General features: G+C 45.6%; 1 protein-coding gene across 1 annotated transcript in view; it reads right to left on the minus strand.

The window, feature by feature from the left end:
* DSTYK (dual serine/threonine and tyrosine protein kinase) overlaps nucleotides 1–19,133 on the minus strand; it is a 665,420-nt gene that overhangs the window by 270,367 nt on the left and 375,920 nt on the right. The window contains exon 4 of the mRNA XM_085651221.1: nucleotides 8,273–8,505. Coding sequence (XP_085507347.1) covers nucleotides 8,273–8,505 — 233 coding nt within the window. The remainder of the gene's footprint in view (nucleotides 1–8,272; nucleotides 8,506–19,133) is intronic.

Below are 19,133 nucleotides of genomic sequence, written 5' to 3' on the forward strand. Positions count from 1 at the left end.
TTTCAGTGAGGTCCATAGCCTTCCTGAAACAGTTTCCTGGTTATGGATCGTGGCTGCTATCTTGAGGAATGTGGTGCTTGAAAGGCAGTCTCGGACACCTGCAAACTGCATCCACAAACTGAAAGGAGTTTGATTTAGCACAGTGAATGTCCTAAAGGCGAATGAAAGACGTCTTTCTGAGCCGCATGTGGTTGTCATGGAAGCAGTTAGTAAAGGTTCAGTAGGCACGCATTTGATAATGCTCAGTGTCGACAGAGGCGGATACTTGACAGGAGCGGATTTACTCAAGTTAATAGAGGCCCAAAATTCCTGCTATGTTTTTACTATCTGTCGCAGACAGTAGGCACAGCCACACAAGTGAAGCAGCATTTTTTTATCGGCACTATTAGGGTAACGTTGGGTGGTAGGACGTTTGTAGATTTCTCCTGATTCCGGAACTTTCCATCACAAATGTAAGGATAATGCGTGATTTCAGGCAAAGTTTGAATTTGCAGGGCATTATGGATAGGAAAACCTTGTTGGATCCATGAAAGTCGCACCATCCTGGAATCTCCAGGGTGTTTACTTTTCAAAAATGTGTATTGTTGGTATGTTTCCATGAGGAGTGGGAGAACACGGTCTAAACACAGCAACTACCCTTATCGTTGATCTATCAATGTAGGCCTATAGTGCCTTTTGTGTGGGGGGCTCTTGGCCCACCTACACACGTGGAGTACAGTTCTTATCGGGATAAGTGTGGGAACTCAGGATGGTAGGGAAATTTGCGTCTCGTCGCTGATTTCAGAACTTTGTCAGACATTTGAGGAAATTGGCATTTTTAGTAGAGGAGTTGAGGCTTGCAAATGCTTATGGGTACAATTTCATGGAGACAGCGATGCAACTGACACAACCCGCTTGACTCCTTTGAGTGTCTAGTTTAAAAAATATGCAGATTTGCTGGGTTTCTGTAGGTTCTGTCTGACCTAGGGTGCAAAACCACAGCTACCCATGTTGCAAATAAAAAATAAAACAATCTGTTTTCAAAGAAAAAATGTGATGTGTCCATGTTGCGTTTGGTTCCCTTTGCTGTTGTGGGCACCAGGACTACCCACCCCAGTGAGGTACCATTTTTATTGGGAGACTTTGAGGAATGCTGGATGGAAGGACATTTGAGGCTCCCCGCAGATTTTAGAAGTTTTTCCTCACAGAAATGCGATGAAAATGTGTTTTTAGTCAAACCTTGAGCATTGCAAAGGTTAGAGTAAGGAAACCTGGGGAGAGCCACACAAGTCAGCCTCTCCTTTATTCCCCCTTGTGTCTAGTTTTCAAAAATGTGCAGGTGTCGTAGGTGCCCTTATGTGCCGACTGATCTAGGTCCCAAAATCTACAGCTACCCACATGGCAAAAAATAGGTCAGTTTTCAGTTGAAAAATGTGGTATGTCCAAGTTGTGTTTTGGGCTGTTCGTTGTCACAAGCAAGGCGCCATTTTTATTGTTAGATATGCGGGAACATAGAATAGTAGAACATTTGTTAACATTTTGAAAAATGTCCTCTGAAACACTTGCTAGAATAGGTGCCCACAAATTCACAGATGTACAAATAACCACTGTTACTAAACTCCATATCCGGAGCCCATTTCAGAAATATATAGGTTTCCTTGATACTAATTTTTCACTCTACATATTTTACCATATGAATTGGTCTACTAACCATTGTAAGCTACAGCTCAGTTGTTCGCTTTGAATACCATGGTTCAGACAACCTACAAACCCTTTATATCCCCGCAACCAGAAGGGTCTAGGTGGCATTATGGTGAATTGCTTTTGGAAATCAGCCATTGTGACAAAAAGGTACAGATGAGAATGAGGTCACAAAAGGCCGTTTTTTCCTACACTTTTTCAATATTTCTTCAGTTCACTAGTTAGTTTCTTTGGGAAAACCTTGAGGGATCTACACCTGACCCCTTACTGAATTCAACATTTTGTCTTTTTCAGAAATATGTAGCTTTCCTGGATCACCCATGGATTTCACCACAGTTTCAGCCACAAACTGGAAGTAGGTCGAAAGCAAAAAAAAAAAAGGCTACCTCATTAAAAAAACAAGCATTTACAATGCAATGGTCTCTGCATTGGTAAAGTTAGAGCTATTGGCATTGCTCATGACATTATTTTTGTTTATGTTTTTGTTTTTAAAACATTTAAAGAAACGGCATTGTTATTTACAATGTCAATAGCTTAATCACTCTCAAATGCGAGGCCTATTGCATTTGCACCCACACACAGAGCCACCTACACACACACTGATTAAGCTATTGACATTGTAAATAACAATGCCGTTTCTTTACATGTTTTAAAAACAAAAACAAACAAAAAAAATGTCATGAGCAATGCCAATAGCTCTAACTTTTAACAATGCCGAGACCGTTGCATTGTAAATGCTTGTTCGCTAGCTGAGACCTAAAAACTAAAAACATGTTCCGCAGAGGAAAATACAAGCAGCCTTCATTTTGTGTTCAGGCAGTGTTCTTGAGTGTGTACAGTTTTCCCCTTTCAGATGGTTGTGAAATCTATGATGGGGTTTAGTGGATATGTCACCTGTAGGATTAAGAAGACCTGTGTTGTTATCCTGGCTGTCCTCACTTGACCGGATTGTGGGATCCTACGCATGACTAACCCATCCTGTTACTACAGTGGTGCTGTATTGGAATCACAACCCTTCCTGTTGCCCCGTGTGCAGCGCCTCTTCTGTGTTCCGGTCTTGGCACAGACATGCCTCTCGTAATAAATCACTCATGCATACATCAGTGTGCTCCTCGCAGATGCATTCTCTCAATTATTTACATTTTCACCTACCACTTGCTCTGTGATTTATCCTGGGGGTGTATCCATCCCTCCATACGTGATTAACATAATTCCGAACGAGAACCCATTAGTCACATCACACAAAATCACCATTTCACCTTCCACAATAAACACCCTCCCAGTCTGCAGGCAATAATAAAATAACCAGATCTTCTTGTCCTATCCTGGAGTTGCTGACAGATGGAGAGTTCATTGGGGTGTAGCTTGAGTCATGGGTGCCCTGAGCAGCGATGGTGCCTGGAAGCTCCTTGTCTGCTCTTGCTGTGAGGTTTTGGTGGGTTAGGCGCTGGCTGGAGGTAGGGCTGGCATGATGGTGGTTCAATCCTTCTGGCCCTACCCCAAAGTTGCCCACAGATGGACAGTTCATCAGGATGTGGCTGGGGACAGTTAGAGGTGCCCCTAGCAGGGATGCAGCCCAGGAAGTTCTCATAGCTTTCACTTGTGAATAATTGATGCTATGTTGCCTTATGATATGCTATTTAAAGAATGTTGTCAGGTATCTGAGCCTGCCTTGAGGGGATGTAATTCTAATTCTTACAAAGTCTTACAATCTTCTGCCATTAAGAAGTCTGTAAAGAAAGAATGCGTAAACTTTAACATATCTGGTGTTTGGATATAAAGTAAAGAAAGCTATGTCCTACAATGAATACCAACAGACTGTGGTCTTTCGTCTGTATTTTATATGTTTTGGTATGGAAGGTGTATTATCAACTGAGTACACAAGTGAGAACATTAAGATGTCGGTGTGACGAGGTGCCCACAACAACCCAAGAAGGGGTGAGGTGGAACAGCCTCTAGGAAACACATTTTTTCCTACAAAAGGTACCTCTGAAAGGCTATTAGGACTGGAGAGTGTCAGTTCCTAGTCAGGAACCTTTCTGGTAGGGGGTGTTTGCAAAGGATTCATCGTTGGGAAGGGTCAGTTTGAATATTGACTGCTAGGTGAGGGATACAGTTCGACAATGTTTATTCAGTCCATGAAGAGGCTGGTGGTTCTGGACATCTCCAAAGAAGCAGGCACTGCCAGAAGAGACTAGGGATTGCTCAGGTATAGAGTAATAATCACACCATGTGACATGTGTGCAGATTATTTGTGTAGGTAAACAAGGCTGCTGCCTTTAAACACAACTATGAGCTCTCTTGCTGGCATGCGGGGTTTCGTGAATGCTCACTCTCTCCACCCACCACTGGTCCCATCACACACTAGGCAGGGGAGCTGCAAGGGCCGCTGCTCCCAAATCAGTGGACTCCCAACTCGAGAAAACAACTGCCTTTCACATTTTCCAGTTTCGACACTGTACGTTTTATGGCAATATAGGGGCTTTTAGGGCTGTTCCAAGTGAACAGTTTTCAGACTATTTGGGTTCAAAATTAGTAAAAGGGGTATTATTAACCAATCAGGGCGATTTCAGTGGTAGTTGGCCTTTCCCCGGAAACTGCAACCTACATGTCACGGAGGGCACCGTCTGGTGCTTCGTTTAAATTCATGAATTGATGACCTTTGCACTTTACTAACAGAAACTGGTGTTATCTAAACAGTGGTCTAAACTAAAACCATGTGGAATTGGGGCAATAGAGAGAGGCAGGGGTAGGAGGGGGAAGTAAAAGAGAGATGGGAATAAAAGGACAAAGAGAGAAAAGTGGAGAGAAAAATGGGTATGGAGTAAGAAAGAGTAGAAGAGAAAGAGAGAAAAGTGTACAGTCCAAATGTCTCTCCATAGGCCATACAATCTGGCATGGCTAATCTTAAATGTAAGTTTCTCCCTTATTGTGCACTACATCCCAAGACAGACCTGAAATTCTGTATCTCCAGAATGAAGAAAGAGTGGACAGGGAGACGCACCTTTTCCTGTCTAGTGCTAAGACAGGAGACCTGTCAGAAGAAATCTAATGACCCCCTATATGTCTTGTAGAGGGCTACAGTAATTTATTTATTCCGATTAAGTTTTGGTGAAATCTTAATATGGCCCTCGCCTGGCATGTCAGTGCCATGAAACCTTCCTGATGACAATAACTATATAAATAAATATTTAAAAAGAGAAGGGGAAGACGAGCAGCAGAAGAGACGGCATATATTGTACAGTACTACACCATTTATCTAGCGCTTGTGGGGCACTGAAGCGCTTGCCTAGGTGGGCAGCCAGCTACACCATGTCGGGTATGCGACTGGAAGGCTGTGGTCTTTGTTTTGGGATCCTTTGTGGTGTGTATGATCACCGACATGGTTATATGGTGTTCTGGGGCGCAGCGCGGAGCAGTGTGCTGGATGACGAGGTGTGAGAGATGGGAGCACAGTTCATGGGTTTCAGTAAGTGGCAGCTTTAAGCTGAGAAACACAGAAAAGACGATCTGAAGAAGGCGAAAGGAAGACACAAAGCAAGAGACGGAAAGAGCGTTGTGAACATGGAGAGGGAAGCGAACGAGCACAAAGGGAACGGGGAGAGAGGCAGGGAAAGAAAGTGAAATAGGAGAAGACGAGTAAAGAGAGCAAAAAGCCGAGAGAGGTGAAGAGTGAAGCGCAGAAATATAGGAAGGAGAGTGAGAGTCAAAAAAGAGAAGCAAGAGAAGGCGGGGCAAGGGAGAGAAGAGGACGAGAGCGAGAAAGGTGAAAGTAAATAAGAGAGAGCACTAGAGTGAAAGAGAATTAGGAGAGGACTAAAAAGAAAGAGGGGTGGAAAAGAAACATCTCAAAGAATCCCAGCAATATAGGAGATATGCGCGGAAGCAGAGAGAGACGAGGAAGCAGGAGAGACAGAGGCGCAAAGGTATAGAAAGGAGGAAAGACAGAAACAAAGGTATAGAAAGGAGGACAAACAGACACAAAGTTGCAAAGACGAGGAAGGACAGACACAAAGATATGGACACAAAGGTATAGGAAGGAGGAAAGACAAAGGTATAGAGACGAGGAAAGACAGAGGCACAAAGGTAGGAGAGGACGTTGAGAAAGATCAGCCTGGGAGACAAGGGGGGAGAGGAGAGGGGGGTATCGGAGCAGTAAATCTCTTAGCCTCTGACATGATCTCTCAAGGATTAAGTGATCCATACGCACTGCACTGGCGCTTCCTTAAACACTTTATGCTATTGCAATAAAGCAATGTTGTGTCGAGGAGTGGATGGAGGTAAGCGAGCGGAGAGAGGGAGAGAGGGAGAGAGGGAGAGAGGGAGAGAGGGAGAGAGGGAGAGAGGGAGAGAGGGAGAGAGGGAGAGAGGGAGAGAGGGAGAGAGGGAGAGAGGGAGAGAGAGAGGGAGAGGGAGAGGCGGCGAGGCAGAACAGAAAAGTACTGACACTGGAATATGCCGTTCGCCGACAACTTGACATCTTAAAAGAAACAGTGCATTACGTAGTGCCCAATTATGAACTCTCGCGGGATTCCTTACAGCGGGTAACTCTCGGCCACTGACGTAAGGCGGACAATGCAGAAATCATCCGAGTGAGGCGGACGCGTCCTTCGGGGCCAGGAGCATGCAAGCCGGCGCACAGGAACCCCTTGGCGGACGGAATTACAATTTCAACCGGAGCTTTCCTGAAAAACATATTATTTCTCTTGCTTTAATGAACCCGGTGGGATGATAGCAAGAGGAGCGCGTCATTCCGATTGATTTATTAACAGGCCGACCTCACAGAAAAGTAAACAAAGAAGCACACCGAAGCACACCACCGCCTTTCTCCGAGGCAGAGCAGAAATGCCTCGGAGAAAGGCAGCGTCGTTTTCGGATTCGGGGGCGTGTTTTGCTGTTGTCTCCTCCTTGAGACTTCTCGCAAAAAACACGCCCCCCGATCCGAAAAGGACGGGGCCTAATCTGAATGACTGACCTCTTCTCCAATGGCTGGCCAGCATTCAAGAGGCCAGCCAATGGAGAACAGGGGAGAAGAGGGGCGGGTTCAAGCCCCTCTTCTCCAAGTCATTAAATCTCGGAGCGAGACTGCGCAAGCGCAGCCTTCGCAGCCGAGACCTAATGACAGAATTGTGGTAAAAAATATTTTGGGGGATTCAGCTCTGCATGTTCTTGAAAGACAGGATGATGGCGACTTTAGCACAGCAAACCTTTTGTTGATGCCAGTGTAAAGGGATGGGGGTGTAAGGTGGGGGGGGGGGGGATAGGGAGGGGGGGGAAGGATACCATCCTTTACAGGGATGCATTTTTTGAGTTTGACGTGGATTCCCTCAGGCTAAATTATACCATTTAGACCCAAGAGCACATGTGTGTTTGACTGTATGAATAAGGGGAGTATCCCCTCGTTAGTCTTTAAACCGCCTCTAGCCTCTTTTTGTGCATTTCCAACGAGAGGCTACAACCACAAACATGTGCTGCACAAAATTAGTGGAGACTGCTTATGGAGTGAGATCTTCCCCGGAACTATTCATCAGGCTATTCTATCGAAGCAGTTATCACATGCACCAGGATTAGAATCTAAAACCATACTGGGGAAAGGGCCCACGGACTGCTCTCTGGACTACATGGCGGTGGAAAGGAAGAGAAGCAAAATGTGGTCTACCAATCAAGGTTCGTGGGCATCCAAGAGATTATAAAATGAACTGCATATGAGCCAAACTTTGCTGGAACAATGCCACACTTTAGCATCGACAATGGAACAAGGATGGTGGACTACACCAAATTTCTTTTTACGAACATAATATTACCCACACACTAGGCATCAAACTATGCGAAGGAGACTTCTGTTAACAAGTTGTCTACTTTGGTAGCAAATGGACACTGCGTAGGACCATTCAGAATTCGAGCAACGCCTTAATAACATAGGAATTGTAGGTGATGGGGAGGGACCTGCTCTCTGGTGTAGTGTTAGCCAGAACCCACCAACATTGGGATCATCTGGCAGCAAAATAAAAGGAAAGACACTTTTTCAGAGATGACAGCATCCGATGATGTACAAGCATGGATGCATGCCTGCTACACTACCATGAAGCAGTCTTCTAATAAATATTTAAGTAATTGGCAAGTGCAGTACTTGAAGATGTAAGCAGGACATATTCACAAGAACATGCAGATTGGGTCGTAAGCCTGGGATGTATCCTTCTAATCTTTACTACTCAGTTGAATACCAATTCCGAAGTCTCTTAAGGAACTCCCTCTTGCAGAGGTGACAGTAAAAATATGCCAGTAACCTCCCCTTTGTTACAATATAGCATGCACACAAGATAACATTACTGCTAAAGTGTATATAAAACCAAGCATAGTAAAGTAAAATCCACCTTCAGGCAGAGTCTGAATGGAACGACTAGCTTAGCTTACGCACTGGTTAAACATCGGAGACAGCAGAACTGATGGGCCTATACCACAACTAAAGATTTTCAAAGAAGTATACAGAGTATGGTCTAGGAGCTGGTAGCACTTTGGTTGGAGAGCTGAAGGAGCTATAACAAACTAAGAGGATGGTTAACAAATGAACATTCCAGAGATTAGACACTACCTGTTTGAGATGGTTGCTGGTGACAGAGGAAGAGGAATCCTGCTGAGACCTTTCGAGGCTCTGCAGGCACCTCTGCAGAGTCCCAACGCAGCTCTCACGCAGGGAGTCAACTGAACTGATGAGCTTGTTGGCAACAGCTAGGTTCAATCTGGTAATGATGAGTTCCTGGATCTCCCCGATGCAACATTTGATGTCTCTTGTGCAGATGGGTTCCCCACTCTGAAGGATGAGATCTGCAAGCAAATAAGCAATGCTTGAAAGAGTCCAGGAGAACAAACTGAGCTGAAAGATTAGAACATACAACTAAGTATCTGACATGGCTAGCTAAGTATGCTACCCCCTTATGTTGCATCGTTTCCCCCAGTCTTCAGTTAGCATAAAGGAGTGTCTGGAAACTACAAATCTAATACAGTTTACAGCATCGAAAAAGCCCTAGCAAAACAGCCGTAATGCTCACAGGACTGAATAAGCCTTGATGCTCAAAAGAGACCTGTTTTAGGCAAAAAGGTAGGGGGTACAATGTTGCAACAGGCAGTACAAAGTCCAAGTAAAAAGTGCAGGCATAGGACTCAAAACTTCGGAGCACAGAGCAGTTACACATTGTGATACTATGGGTCAACATAATTTATAATCTTAAACAGAAGCCTTCCTAGTCCATTTTTTAAACCTAAGATTATACATCCGGTACCACTTGTTACATCTGTTATGATTTATGCTGAACTCCCCATTGCGGGGGAACACAGATCATGTTACGTTGCTTAAGTGAAAATCAGATCTGAAAACCCCAAAATATATCTTCAACCTCCAGTGCCCAGGTTTTGAGTCCAGAGTCTAGTAAAAAGGAAGCATCACCCTGTCAACCTTAGAAAGATGTGGCTGCAAATTTTTGCCATACAAAATGAACAAAACATCCAGTCACTACAAAAGGCCAACTAGTAATGGTGTCCAGTCCTCAGCAACTTATTCCAGCAGGACACCTTGGAGTGAAATGTTGTATAGCACAGCAATAAACATGTTACTTCCTTAACCGACTCCATATGTATTTATATTCCATACTTCTTAAAACCAAAATAATTACCTGTATGGTCTCTTGAGTGGTGGCGACAGTAGGTGAGTTTGCAGTAAAAGAAAACATCCGAGTATAATTCAACAAATCACCGCCCCTTCCCCTGCTTAAATTTCTATAAAGTAATATGTATTGAATGAGTACATATGATATGCTTGGCGATATCAGGATCATCATGCTTGAGAATAAATGGTGTCATTTGGATGGACTGAGGTGGGGTGCAGTGGTTCCAATTTTTAAAGCTGTTTGGGTTGGTTCTTTTCCAAATATTTCCACTAGGTTAGGAAGCACTCGGTAGCAGTATAGACATGATTATATATGTTTATGTATGATCAATGAAACAGCCCAATGGTTGAGCTTTTTTTTATCTTCTTTACCACTCTTGTAGCACAAGTTACTTAACTTCGGTAACGATATATCTGTAAGAAACATTAGTAGTGACGCCAACGACGGACACGCACGACACCACCTTCCAACGCGCAGGGGTACTGCTGACGAAAACTTTCCGGATCCAGTCTGACGCCTGGGGGTAATTCTAAGGTAAGGAATCTATCACTACGTGTTTCTTTCAGATATGCGGATTACTATGTTCCGTTTTTTTCTATCATTGCAGTGCATGTATTTTACTGAGGAATCATATTGCTTCAATAAATGTTTGAAATGTCAATCCGAGTATTTCTTGTGTCTCCCTCTGGGCACGCATGAGTTACTAACAAAAGGAACTGATCTATTGCCACAATTTCCTTGGGGAGTCCCAGTTATGTTCTGAGGTTGTACATACTATACTGTCCGGTATCTTGTAAGGTTAAAGGTCAAAATGGTGCACTGTGAGCTAGCCAGGACAAAAGCCAACATATCTTAGTGTGCGTGGACTCAGTCTCGTACAGTTTTGACGTTTATGTTGTTCAAATGCACAGACTTACTGATACAGTATGAACTTGATTGTTTTCACAGCAGGTAACAATAGGGCAAGCTTCAAGCAGAGCATCCAAAACATGCTCACAGTGAAGTGGGAGTAATTTATATCGGATTACTGCTTCAGCAAGGCTAATGAAAACCACGTGCAGAAAAAAAGACTGTCTAGAAACAACCTCATCCTGGACAACCGAAACTGCAGTTCCACTATTTACCCAATCATCCACTAAATGGCAGGGCTCCAGAGGAACTAATCAGCAGCCCTTTGCTACCAAGGACCTCGTGGATTAGTGTCTGGATTTTTGCCAGCCAGCAGCAGGAATGGGGAAGCTATCCTCACTCTCCATCTTGTGCCTTGCTAGATCAGGGACATCCGAAACAGCTGTCTGAACCCTGGGGACAGCGGGATCTAACACAGCCCTACCACTATGTATGTGCTTAACAGGGCACAAGGAATACAAGTGTCAGGTGATAGATGTCATACAACAGCAGAAATCTAAACAATTGAATTGAATTGATTCTTGTATAGTGCTGCTGTCACCCCACGGGTATCCTGGCGCTCTGATATAAACAAGTATTGCTGGTGCTGAAAGGTTAGGCAGGATGAAGAAATCAGGCTTTTGGGAAGAGCCATGTTTTAAGGCTCTTTCTGAATTTGGTTAAGGAGTCGATCTGTCTGATCCTCTGTGGTAGCTCGTTCCACATACGGGCGCCAACCACGCTGAAGGCCCTCCCAGCCATTCTAGCCCGTTTGAATCTAGGCGTTACCAGCAGATTTGCGCTGGAGGAACGTAGCTGTCTCTGGGGGAGATACCTGGTAAACCTTTCCTGAAGAGAGGCTGGGCCCATCCCGTGTGTCGCTTTGTAAATCAGACAGATTTAAAGAGGACCCTTTCCCTGATTGGTAGCCAGTGAAGCTCTCTCAGAGCCTGAGTAGAAGATGAATCGCGACTACGGTTTAGCACAATTTTAGCCGCGGCCGACTGGACTCTTTGCAGCCCCTGGAAGATGTACTGAGGAGCCCCTAAGTACAGGGAATTACAGTAGTCCATTCTACTCAGCACCGTGCTCCTTACAATCAGGGGTCGCATGTCCTTTGGCAAAATCGGGAGGATCCGACGCAGCAGGCGCAGTAGCCCAGAGCACACACTGGCTGTCTTACTTGCCTGTGAATCCATTTGGAGGTTTTTATCTATTAGGACCCCCAGGTTGCGTATTGTGTTGGCCGGGGCCAGCGGAGCCTCCTCAGGGGCAAGCCTGAACTCCACCGGCAATTGCAGGGCCAACCTTGCTGGTGAGTAATACAGTACCTCCATCTTCCCTCCGTTGAACTGCAAGGAGTTTCTCCGCAGCCAGTCTGTGGACAGGCGCATGCATTCATGGAATTGTTCCATGGAGACCACCTGTTTTCCCTCCACCGAGAATGCCAGTTGCGTGTCGTCCGTATAGTTGACTAACTCAACCCCGAACGCTTTAATGATCGAAAAAAGTGGCTGTAAATATATATTGAAGAGAATGGGGCTGATACTAGAGCCCTGTGGTACCCCATGGACTATGGGTGATATCCCAGATGTACACGGACCCAAAGTTACCATCTGTTGTCTCCCGTCAAGTAGGACCGAAGCCACTGCAGTGGCCGACCCTTTACTCCTATACCCTCCAGTCTCTCAAGCAGAATTGGATGACTCACTGTGTCGAATGCGGCCGACATATCCAGGAGCATAAACAAGAGGGGACAGTAGACAGCACTATCAATGACAGAGAAATAGGTTTGGTTACACAACAAATCCTCAAAACACTGATGCCAACACTGCTTTGTGTGATGTATCCAGGGCAGGACAGTCGTCCACTCCCTACTATGAGGGCATGCATGGTGCTCCCCTCTACTTCACAGAACAGATTCTGGACATCACATTGTTGGGGGCAGGATTAGGCCTCTCGATATGCTAAATTAGCACAACAACACGGCAAAATAAAAGTCAGGATAGTCGTTCTATATTTAGTTTAATACATTCCACATATTTCACGTATTGCTTGTGCTTTTGATGCATCAGCATGTGAACGGATTCATCCTTTAACTCTATGGTGAGGGTTAATTCTTCTTCGTCCAGCAACAGCATGACATCTTGCAATATCAATCTGAACTTGTTTGCCTACACATTTTGGTTGAAAAGACATTTTTTTTTTATTAGTCTTAGCAGGCCATTCTTCAGGGTAAGGACAGACTAGAACAGCACTATCCTCTTGGCATGAACTACTTCTATTGCCACTTTCTGTGAGAGAATGTGTAAGTCTAAAACAAGCAGCAAATGGTCTGATTTGATTAACTTTATTCTGGGTTTAATTCTTGAGTTTTGCAATGGTTTAAGCAGTGACCATACTTCACGTAGTTAGGAATTTGGCACCACGTCTACTTGGAGGTACTAACATCTGAGACTTTCCATAAGTGGACAGATAATGTTGCACAGGTCTTTGATGGGATTTCGTTTGGAGGGCACCCTTGAACCCAGTTAATTAACAATATTTCAAAGGGTTCTAAAGCATTACTCACGACAAAAAAGAAGGGTACCATTAAAGGCATATTACTGCTCTGGGCCTGTAGTTGAAGCCTGAAACTAAAGTCCCAAAGCCAAGAAAGGCTTGTTAAAACCACTACTGTAGTTAATTGCTTGCAGACTGTAACAGGAACATATAGTGATGCTTACAACATTTTTTTACTTATCTTTGGTAATAACATTTCTTTTGGATACATAATATCTAGACTCCTCATCTGATTAATATTCTTCCAGTAAACAGAATGATCTAGAAACCTTCACCACCAGCGGCTCTCCATTTGCCTGGTGACACCATGCAGCTTCAGCCACAATGCCATCCGACAGACGTGATGGCACAGGTGTATCTTAGGCACCAATCAGCACACTGGTGTCGGTTCCTGATACATTTGCCCAACGTCGGAGGTATGCAGAGAGTAAACGAGAGAGCATGACAAACTGCCACAAATAAAACAGGTTTACATACCATGAATCTTAGGCACAGCACTGACTCATTAAGAGGGATGGAGGGAGGAGAGGGACCACACAGGAAAAATATATATCCATAAAAATATTATGGAAGGTAAGTTTTTCTTCTGATAAATACAGCATCCTGCAGATATCGCACTTTAACAATGAGCAACAAACCAATACTTGCCTAGGATGGAGTAATGCACATTAATCAACAGCCCTGGCAATGTACGCATTACTGCGTACTTGCACTATGAAGCCGTAATGTTTTGAAAAGGCATGCAAGGATGACCACATGGCTGCCCGGTAGATAACAGAATGCCTTCAGTGAGTGCAGTGAAAGGAGCCATGGCCATAATAGAGTGGGTACAAATGCTAACCAGAGGATCTTTCTTGGATAAAAAATAGCACATTTTGATACAGAGGGTGACCAAACGTGAAATAGTATGTTTGGTCACCACCCTGCCATTTTCGTAAGCAGCAAAGCCCTTCATGAGCAAATCATTCACTCTGCCCTGTGGCTCGCAGCTAATGTAGTGGGACACTGCAAACAAAAGGTCCAGTCTATGCAAGTGGTCTTCCAACTTGGTTGGATGAGGAGGGAAGGAAGATGGGCTCGCAACAGATTGGCCCACAAACCAACACTGCTCCATGTGCCGATTTAATGTATGGTGGTAGTGGTGGTGTGGCGGAATCTGAATGGTGCTCCTTGAGACGGAAAGGAGAAATGTATTTATGGCAAGGCAGACTGCCCACAGCAAGCTTTTGTAAATAGGTGTGTGTGCCGGAGAGTACATCCTGGTAGTGGGAGAGTAGTTGAGGGATAATAATCAAAAGGGGGAGAGATAGGTACGTAGTTGACCTTGCCTTCTGTACGAGAGGAGTTAGTCAAAGAAAATCCACTAGGGTTTAGAGGTTGTAGTCACTCTAGATATTCCCTGAGCGAAAATACTTTTTTCTTAAAATAACCCTCACCCACCAAAAGGCCCTTTTGGTGGCATGCTTCATCATTGGGTTCTTCCTGTCCCGCTGCAGGATGGGGCGTGCTGCAACCGACGGAGACGTGGAAGCACTTTTGAGAGGTGGGGACTATATTATAAAAACTAGAGTAGGAGTGCAAAGGGTCAGTGAATTAGTGAAGAGAAATGGTAAAAATACCTGGCCACTAGGGACCTAAACTTTATTGAATCTAGGGGCTGGCTTGGTTAAAACCGGGGGTATTGGGAGGTGCACAATATGATGTATGTGTTGGCTCTCGGTCTACATGTTTCAAGCCTTCTCCTGTGGCTTTTCGTCAGGACCAAATAGTGTTGATCCCTTATAATCACTTCTAAAAGCAGGTAAGTGTATTCACTCTATGCCTATACAGTGATTTATTAATTAGTATTTATACAATACCCAGTAGGTATTTTGCTTCAGTAACCACCTTGTATGGTAGTCTTGCTTAATTCTTATATATTGTGACCCACGGAGCCACGGGCATGCAGAGAATGCTGAGAGAGGGAGTAGCTTTGATGCAAGTGTGACTAGAAGTGTCCATCCTCTCCCATGCAGAGCTCATGGGGAATCATTAAATCTCATAATAAATATGAATTAAGAAAGACTACCATACTAGGTGGTTACTGAAGCAACATACCTAATGGGTATTGTATAATTAATTTTCCCTCAGGGAATATCTGGGTTGTCTACAACCTCTAAACCCTAGAGGTAAATATGGGGGTCAGAGGATTTGATGCAGCCGAACCAATGGTAGAAAATGGCAAGGAGTGGGATCTGCTGCTATTGTTAACAAGCATTGGCATAGCCAATAGGTCTCGCCTTTGGGACCTTATAAGTGTTTAGACATGCAACAGTTGATGTACCAAGGATATTGTACTGCATAACTAAATACTTATCAGGTTCTAAAGGCGAGACCTATTGACTATGCCAATGCTTGTTATGTAGTGCTTTAGAGTCTCATAGGTATGTGAGTATGTGAGTGGGATGGGCCAGAGTTGCCATGCTCTCTGGAATTTGGGGTGGTTGCCAATTATTACAAAAACCGTAATCTGGTTAATTTGGTGCAATATATTGGTGCAACATATTGTACCTATCTCCAGTTACATAAATTGCATAGGATTGACTCAAACACCCCCGGGTTCTTTCCGCTGCGCTCCCACCCCCTCACCCCTCTAGATAGTAATTGGGGTGCAGGGATCTTACCCCTAAATCTCGGTACCACTGCAACTGTTGCACCATTGACAGGTACGTTCTCTGATTGGGCCCTAACAGAATGTGGGGAAATAGTCAAACACTGTGCCCTGGCGCCACTGCACCTGGTGCACTTTTGGCAGCGACACTCGTCTGCACACTAGGTAGTTTGCATGTTGCCGAGCAGCGATATGCAGAGAAATCTACACCGAATCTGCAAGGTGAGCAGTTGCCACACGCGACGACAAGGGCGAGAACAAAGGTAGAGAGTCATGCATTAGCCAGGCTTGTCCTGTCCACACACGAGAACACTCTCTGGACAGCGACCTGGAATCATTCATTCAGCAAATAATAATTGGAGCAAGTGCAAAGGAAATATCAAATGCCCCACTGCCCGCCCATCAAAGGTGTCAGGTTTCCCTTTCTTCGGGCCTTCCCCTCCCCCCTCCCGTCCATAAAGCCTTGAAATTAGCAGCCAGTTCCTGGAGAGCGCTGTTAGTAGTAGGTAGGGATACCACCCATCAACCGCAAAATCCTGGCCGCAAAAATGACAGGTCTGGCCGCAAACTGTTGGTCGCTAAAATGACAGGCCTGGCCGCAAACTGCTGGTCCTAAAAGTGACAGGTCTGGCCGCAAACTGCTGGCCGCAATAACTCTGGTTTTAAAAGGGGTGACATGTAGGGCTAGTCCCAAAAGTGACAGGTCTGGCTGCAAAAACAGAGGTATGTGTTTAAAAGTGCGTAGAAAAGTGCGTGCCTGTAGTAGGGAAATGTCTGGGCATGTTTAAAACTGGGGGTTGCAGACAGCTGGTGGTTGAACAGCTGTGGAGCAGTCCTGATGCCCCAGCCCAGGGCCTGTGAAGGCTCGGGTATGTAGGTGTCAAAGTGGTAAAGGGTAACGGGCCTGATCTGAGGGAGGACGAGTGAAAAGCCCAGCCCAGGCCCCACACAAACCGTCCTTTGGGCAATTCTCAAAATTAGGCTAATACAAGCCCTGTTATAAAATAACAAACCACAGCCACCCAGGAGCTTTGGGGATGTGTGAATTACATCCTGCCAGGTGTCATGTAGAACCAAAGCTGCCCCCGACAACCTGAAACAGGGTGGCAACTGGCAGGATGTAATTCACACATCCCAAAGCTGGCCGCAAAAAGTGACATTCCTGGCCGCAAAAAGTGACAGGCCTGGTCTTAAAAAGGGGTGACATGTAGGGCTAGTCCCAAAAGTGACAGGTCTGGCAGGAAAAACTCTGGCCTTAAAAATGACAGGTGTTAGGGGCTTGGGATTGGAGATAGATCCTGATCCATGGAGCCCTCCGCCCCTGGGGAAGGGCCAAACAGCTTTAACACCTGAGGGCCATTATAAAAGTGTCAAGAAGGTGTAGAGAGTTTTGCGATGGCCACCCAAGCATCGGTGTCTAACCCTACTCTTCCCAGGGATAGGCCCCGAGTTTGAGTACCAGATGTCAAAATAATAAAAGTGTTGTACTGTTTATACTGTACAAGGATAGAAAAGGTTCCCACCCCAAAGAACACCATGACATTGTTCTAAACCCCCACAAGCCATAAAGGGGTGTGGGGTCTTCAAATTAGCATGCCGGGACAAATATAAAAAAAGGCCCCTTAAGGATTCCTGCCCAAACACCCATTCAAAAACTCTTGGGGAGCAACTTGCCTGGATTGTTCTGCTGCAGAGAGCCACCCCTGGAACTTAAGGCAAGAATGGACCTGAGCCACTTATCCCAGATTGACGCCGCCTGCTACACTGTAATGGAGGTAAATAAGGGATGACCCCATGATGTATGTTTATGGGTTATTTAAAGTATTAGGGACAATGCATTTAAGTGAGCATAGCTGCATTTTAAATGGTGCTCAGTGCATTTGTAGTATTGTACCCATGGTGTTTTAATTAAGCTTTAAGGCATTATGATCTGCTGCTTAATGTGAATAATGGGGGGATTCTCACCTATCTGTGGCGAAATTGGAGGCTTGTGTGCGTGTTCTTCCCCCTTCCGCGGACTTCTGCTGCCGGCTTCCCTTTGCCTGTGTCTCCCTCCCGCCGCCGCGTTTGACACCCTCGCGGCTGCGGTCAGGAGGGGGACTACATCTCCCGGGCACACCTGCTCTCAGGGGAGGAAGTTCCCGCCCACTACCCGCACCTGGAGGCGCTACATAATCCAGCTTACCCTCGGTGGAGCGGGGGACTCTCACCTATCTGTGGCGAAATTGGAGGCTTGTGTGCGTGTTCTTCACCCTTCCGCGGACTTCTGCTGCCGGCTTCCCTTTGCCTGTGTCTCCCTCCTGCCGCCACGTTTGACACCCTCACGGCCGCGGTCATGAGGGGGACTACATCTCCCGGGCACACCTGCTCTAAGGGGAGGAAGTTCCCGCCCACTACCCGCGCCTGGAGGCGCTACATAATCCAGCTTACCCTCCGCGTCGCGGGTCCGCGCGCGGGCGGCGCCGGGCTGAGCCCGGGCAGAGGGTGGGCCGTCTGTGGCCGTCCGGGGCCAAAGGAGGCCGGGCCGGGCATTGTCCCTTTTATTTTCCATCTTGCATCTGCTTATTTGTTGGGTATTGAGACATTTACCGTCATTTGCTCGGTGCTACTGGGACAACTAGAGGCCCCATACTGGACGCTGCTACCCAGGACATTGAATGTTGAGTTGTATGCCTCATTGATCCGGTTTTGCTAACATTGCCCAGGTAGTTTATTTGTAAGCGCCGGATATTGATTGAGTGTAGACGGCTCAACTGTTTCATAGTTAGTGCAATAGGTCTGTGTCAGATTAAAATTACAAATATTAAAAACAGAGGGGTCTGATTAGGAATAACAGGTAGCGTGTCGCCTAAATATGGTTAAAAACAAGATCGCCAAGTCTAGGGCGGAGGGAGGGGTTAAAGGGACTCTTGATGCCTACATCACAAGAGCCGAATCGCTCTTAGTACATGAGATCCAACTGGCCGAGCATAGACTTTCCCTGGACTCCCAATTAGCAAAGAAATGATCTTCTCTGGGTAATACAGCCTCCTGCCTAACGCCTGGTAGACGGGCAGATTTAACTGAACCTTCTTCGGTCCATCACATTCAGGCAGACACCTCTGACACACCCCTAACTTTTGATCTTAGTCTGCAGGGGGATACCACGAGTGCAGGCTTGACAGGGCCACCTAACGGCAACCAAAATGCTGCACTGAGCTCCCATGGCATAGAGGGTATTCAGTCAACTACACAACAAAGAGCAGTGCAGGGGGACGTCCCAATGGAGAGGTCTAGCAACCATCTAGTAGCAGGAGAAGCCAACCCCACACGGAGTTCTGGTGGAGAGGTAATTACACGCTCTAAAAAACAACAAGTATCAGCGGGGCTTCTAGTGACGGGTGGCTCACAATGCCCAACTCGTACCAGTAAATCCAGTCGGAAGGGGATGGTCAAGCCCGCTAAAGGCATTAGTAAGAACTCTGATAACATAGCCTGTCCTAAATGTTGCCACGAAAAAGGGTCGAATGGGACTCAAGAAATTATATTAGCATTAGAAAATAAAATGGAACAACTCCTCCATCAACTGCTAGGACCAGTAATGGCGAAAATCTCTAATATGGAAGGGATAATAAACAGCTTTGTGGCCAAAAACAGGGTTCAACCCACTAGAGTTCCACCCCAGGAGAGAGAGGAGGACACTATAGAGA

This window comes from Triturus cristatus, chromosome 1_1 (genome assembly GCF_964204655.1).
Source record: "Triturus cristatus chromosome 1_1, aTriCri1.1, whole genome shotgun sequence".
NCBI classification, from domain to species: domain Eukaryota; kingdom Metazoa; phylum Chordata; class Amphibia; order Caudata; family Salamandridae; genus Triturus; species Triturus cristatus.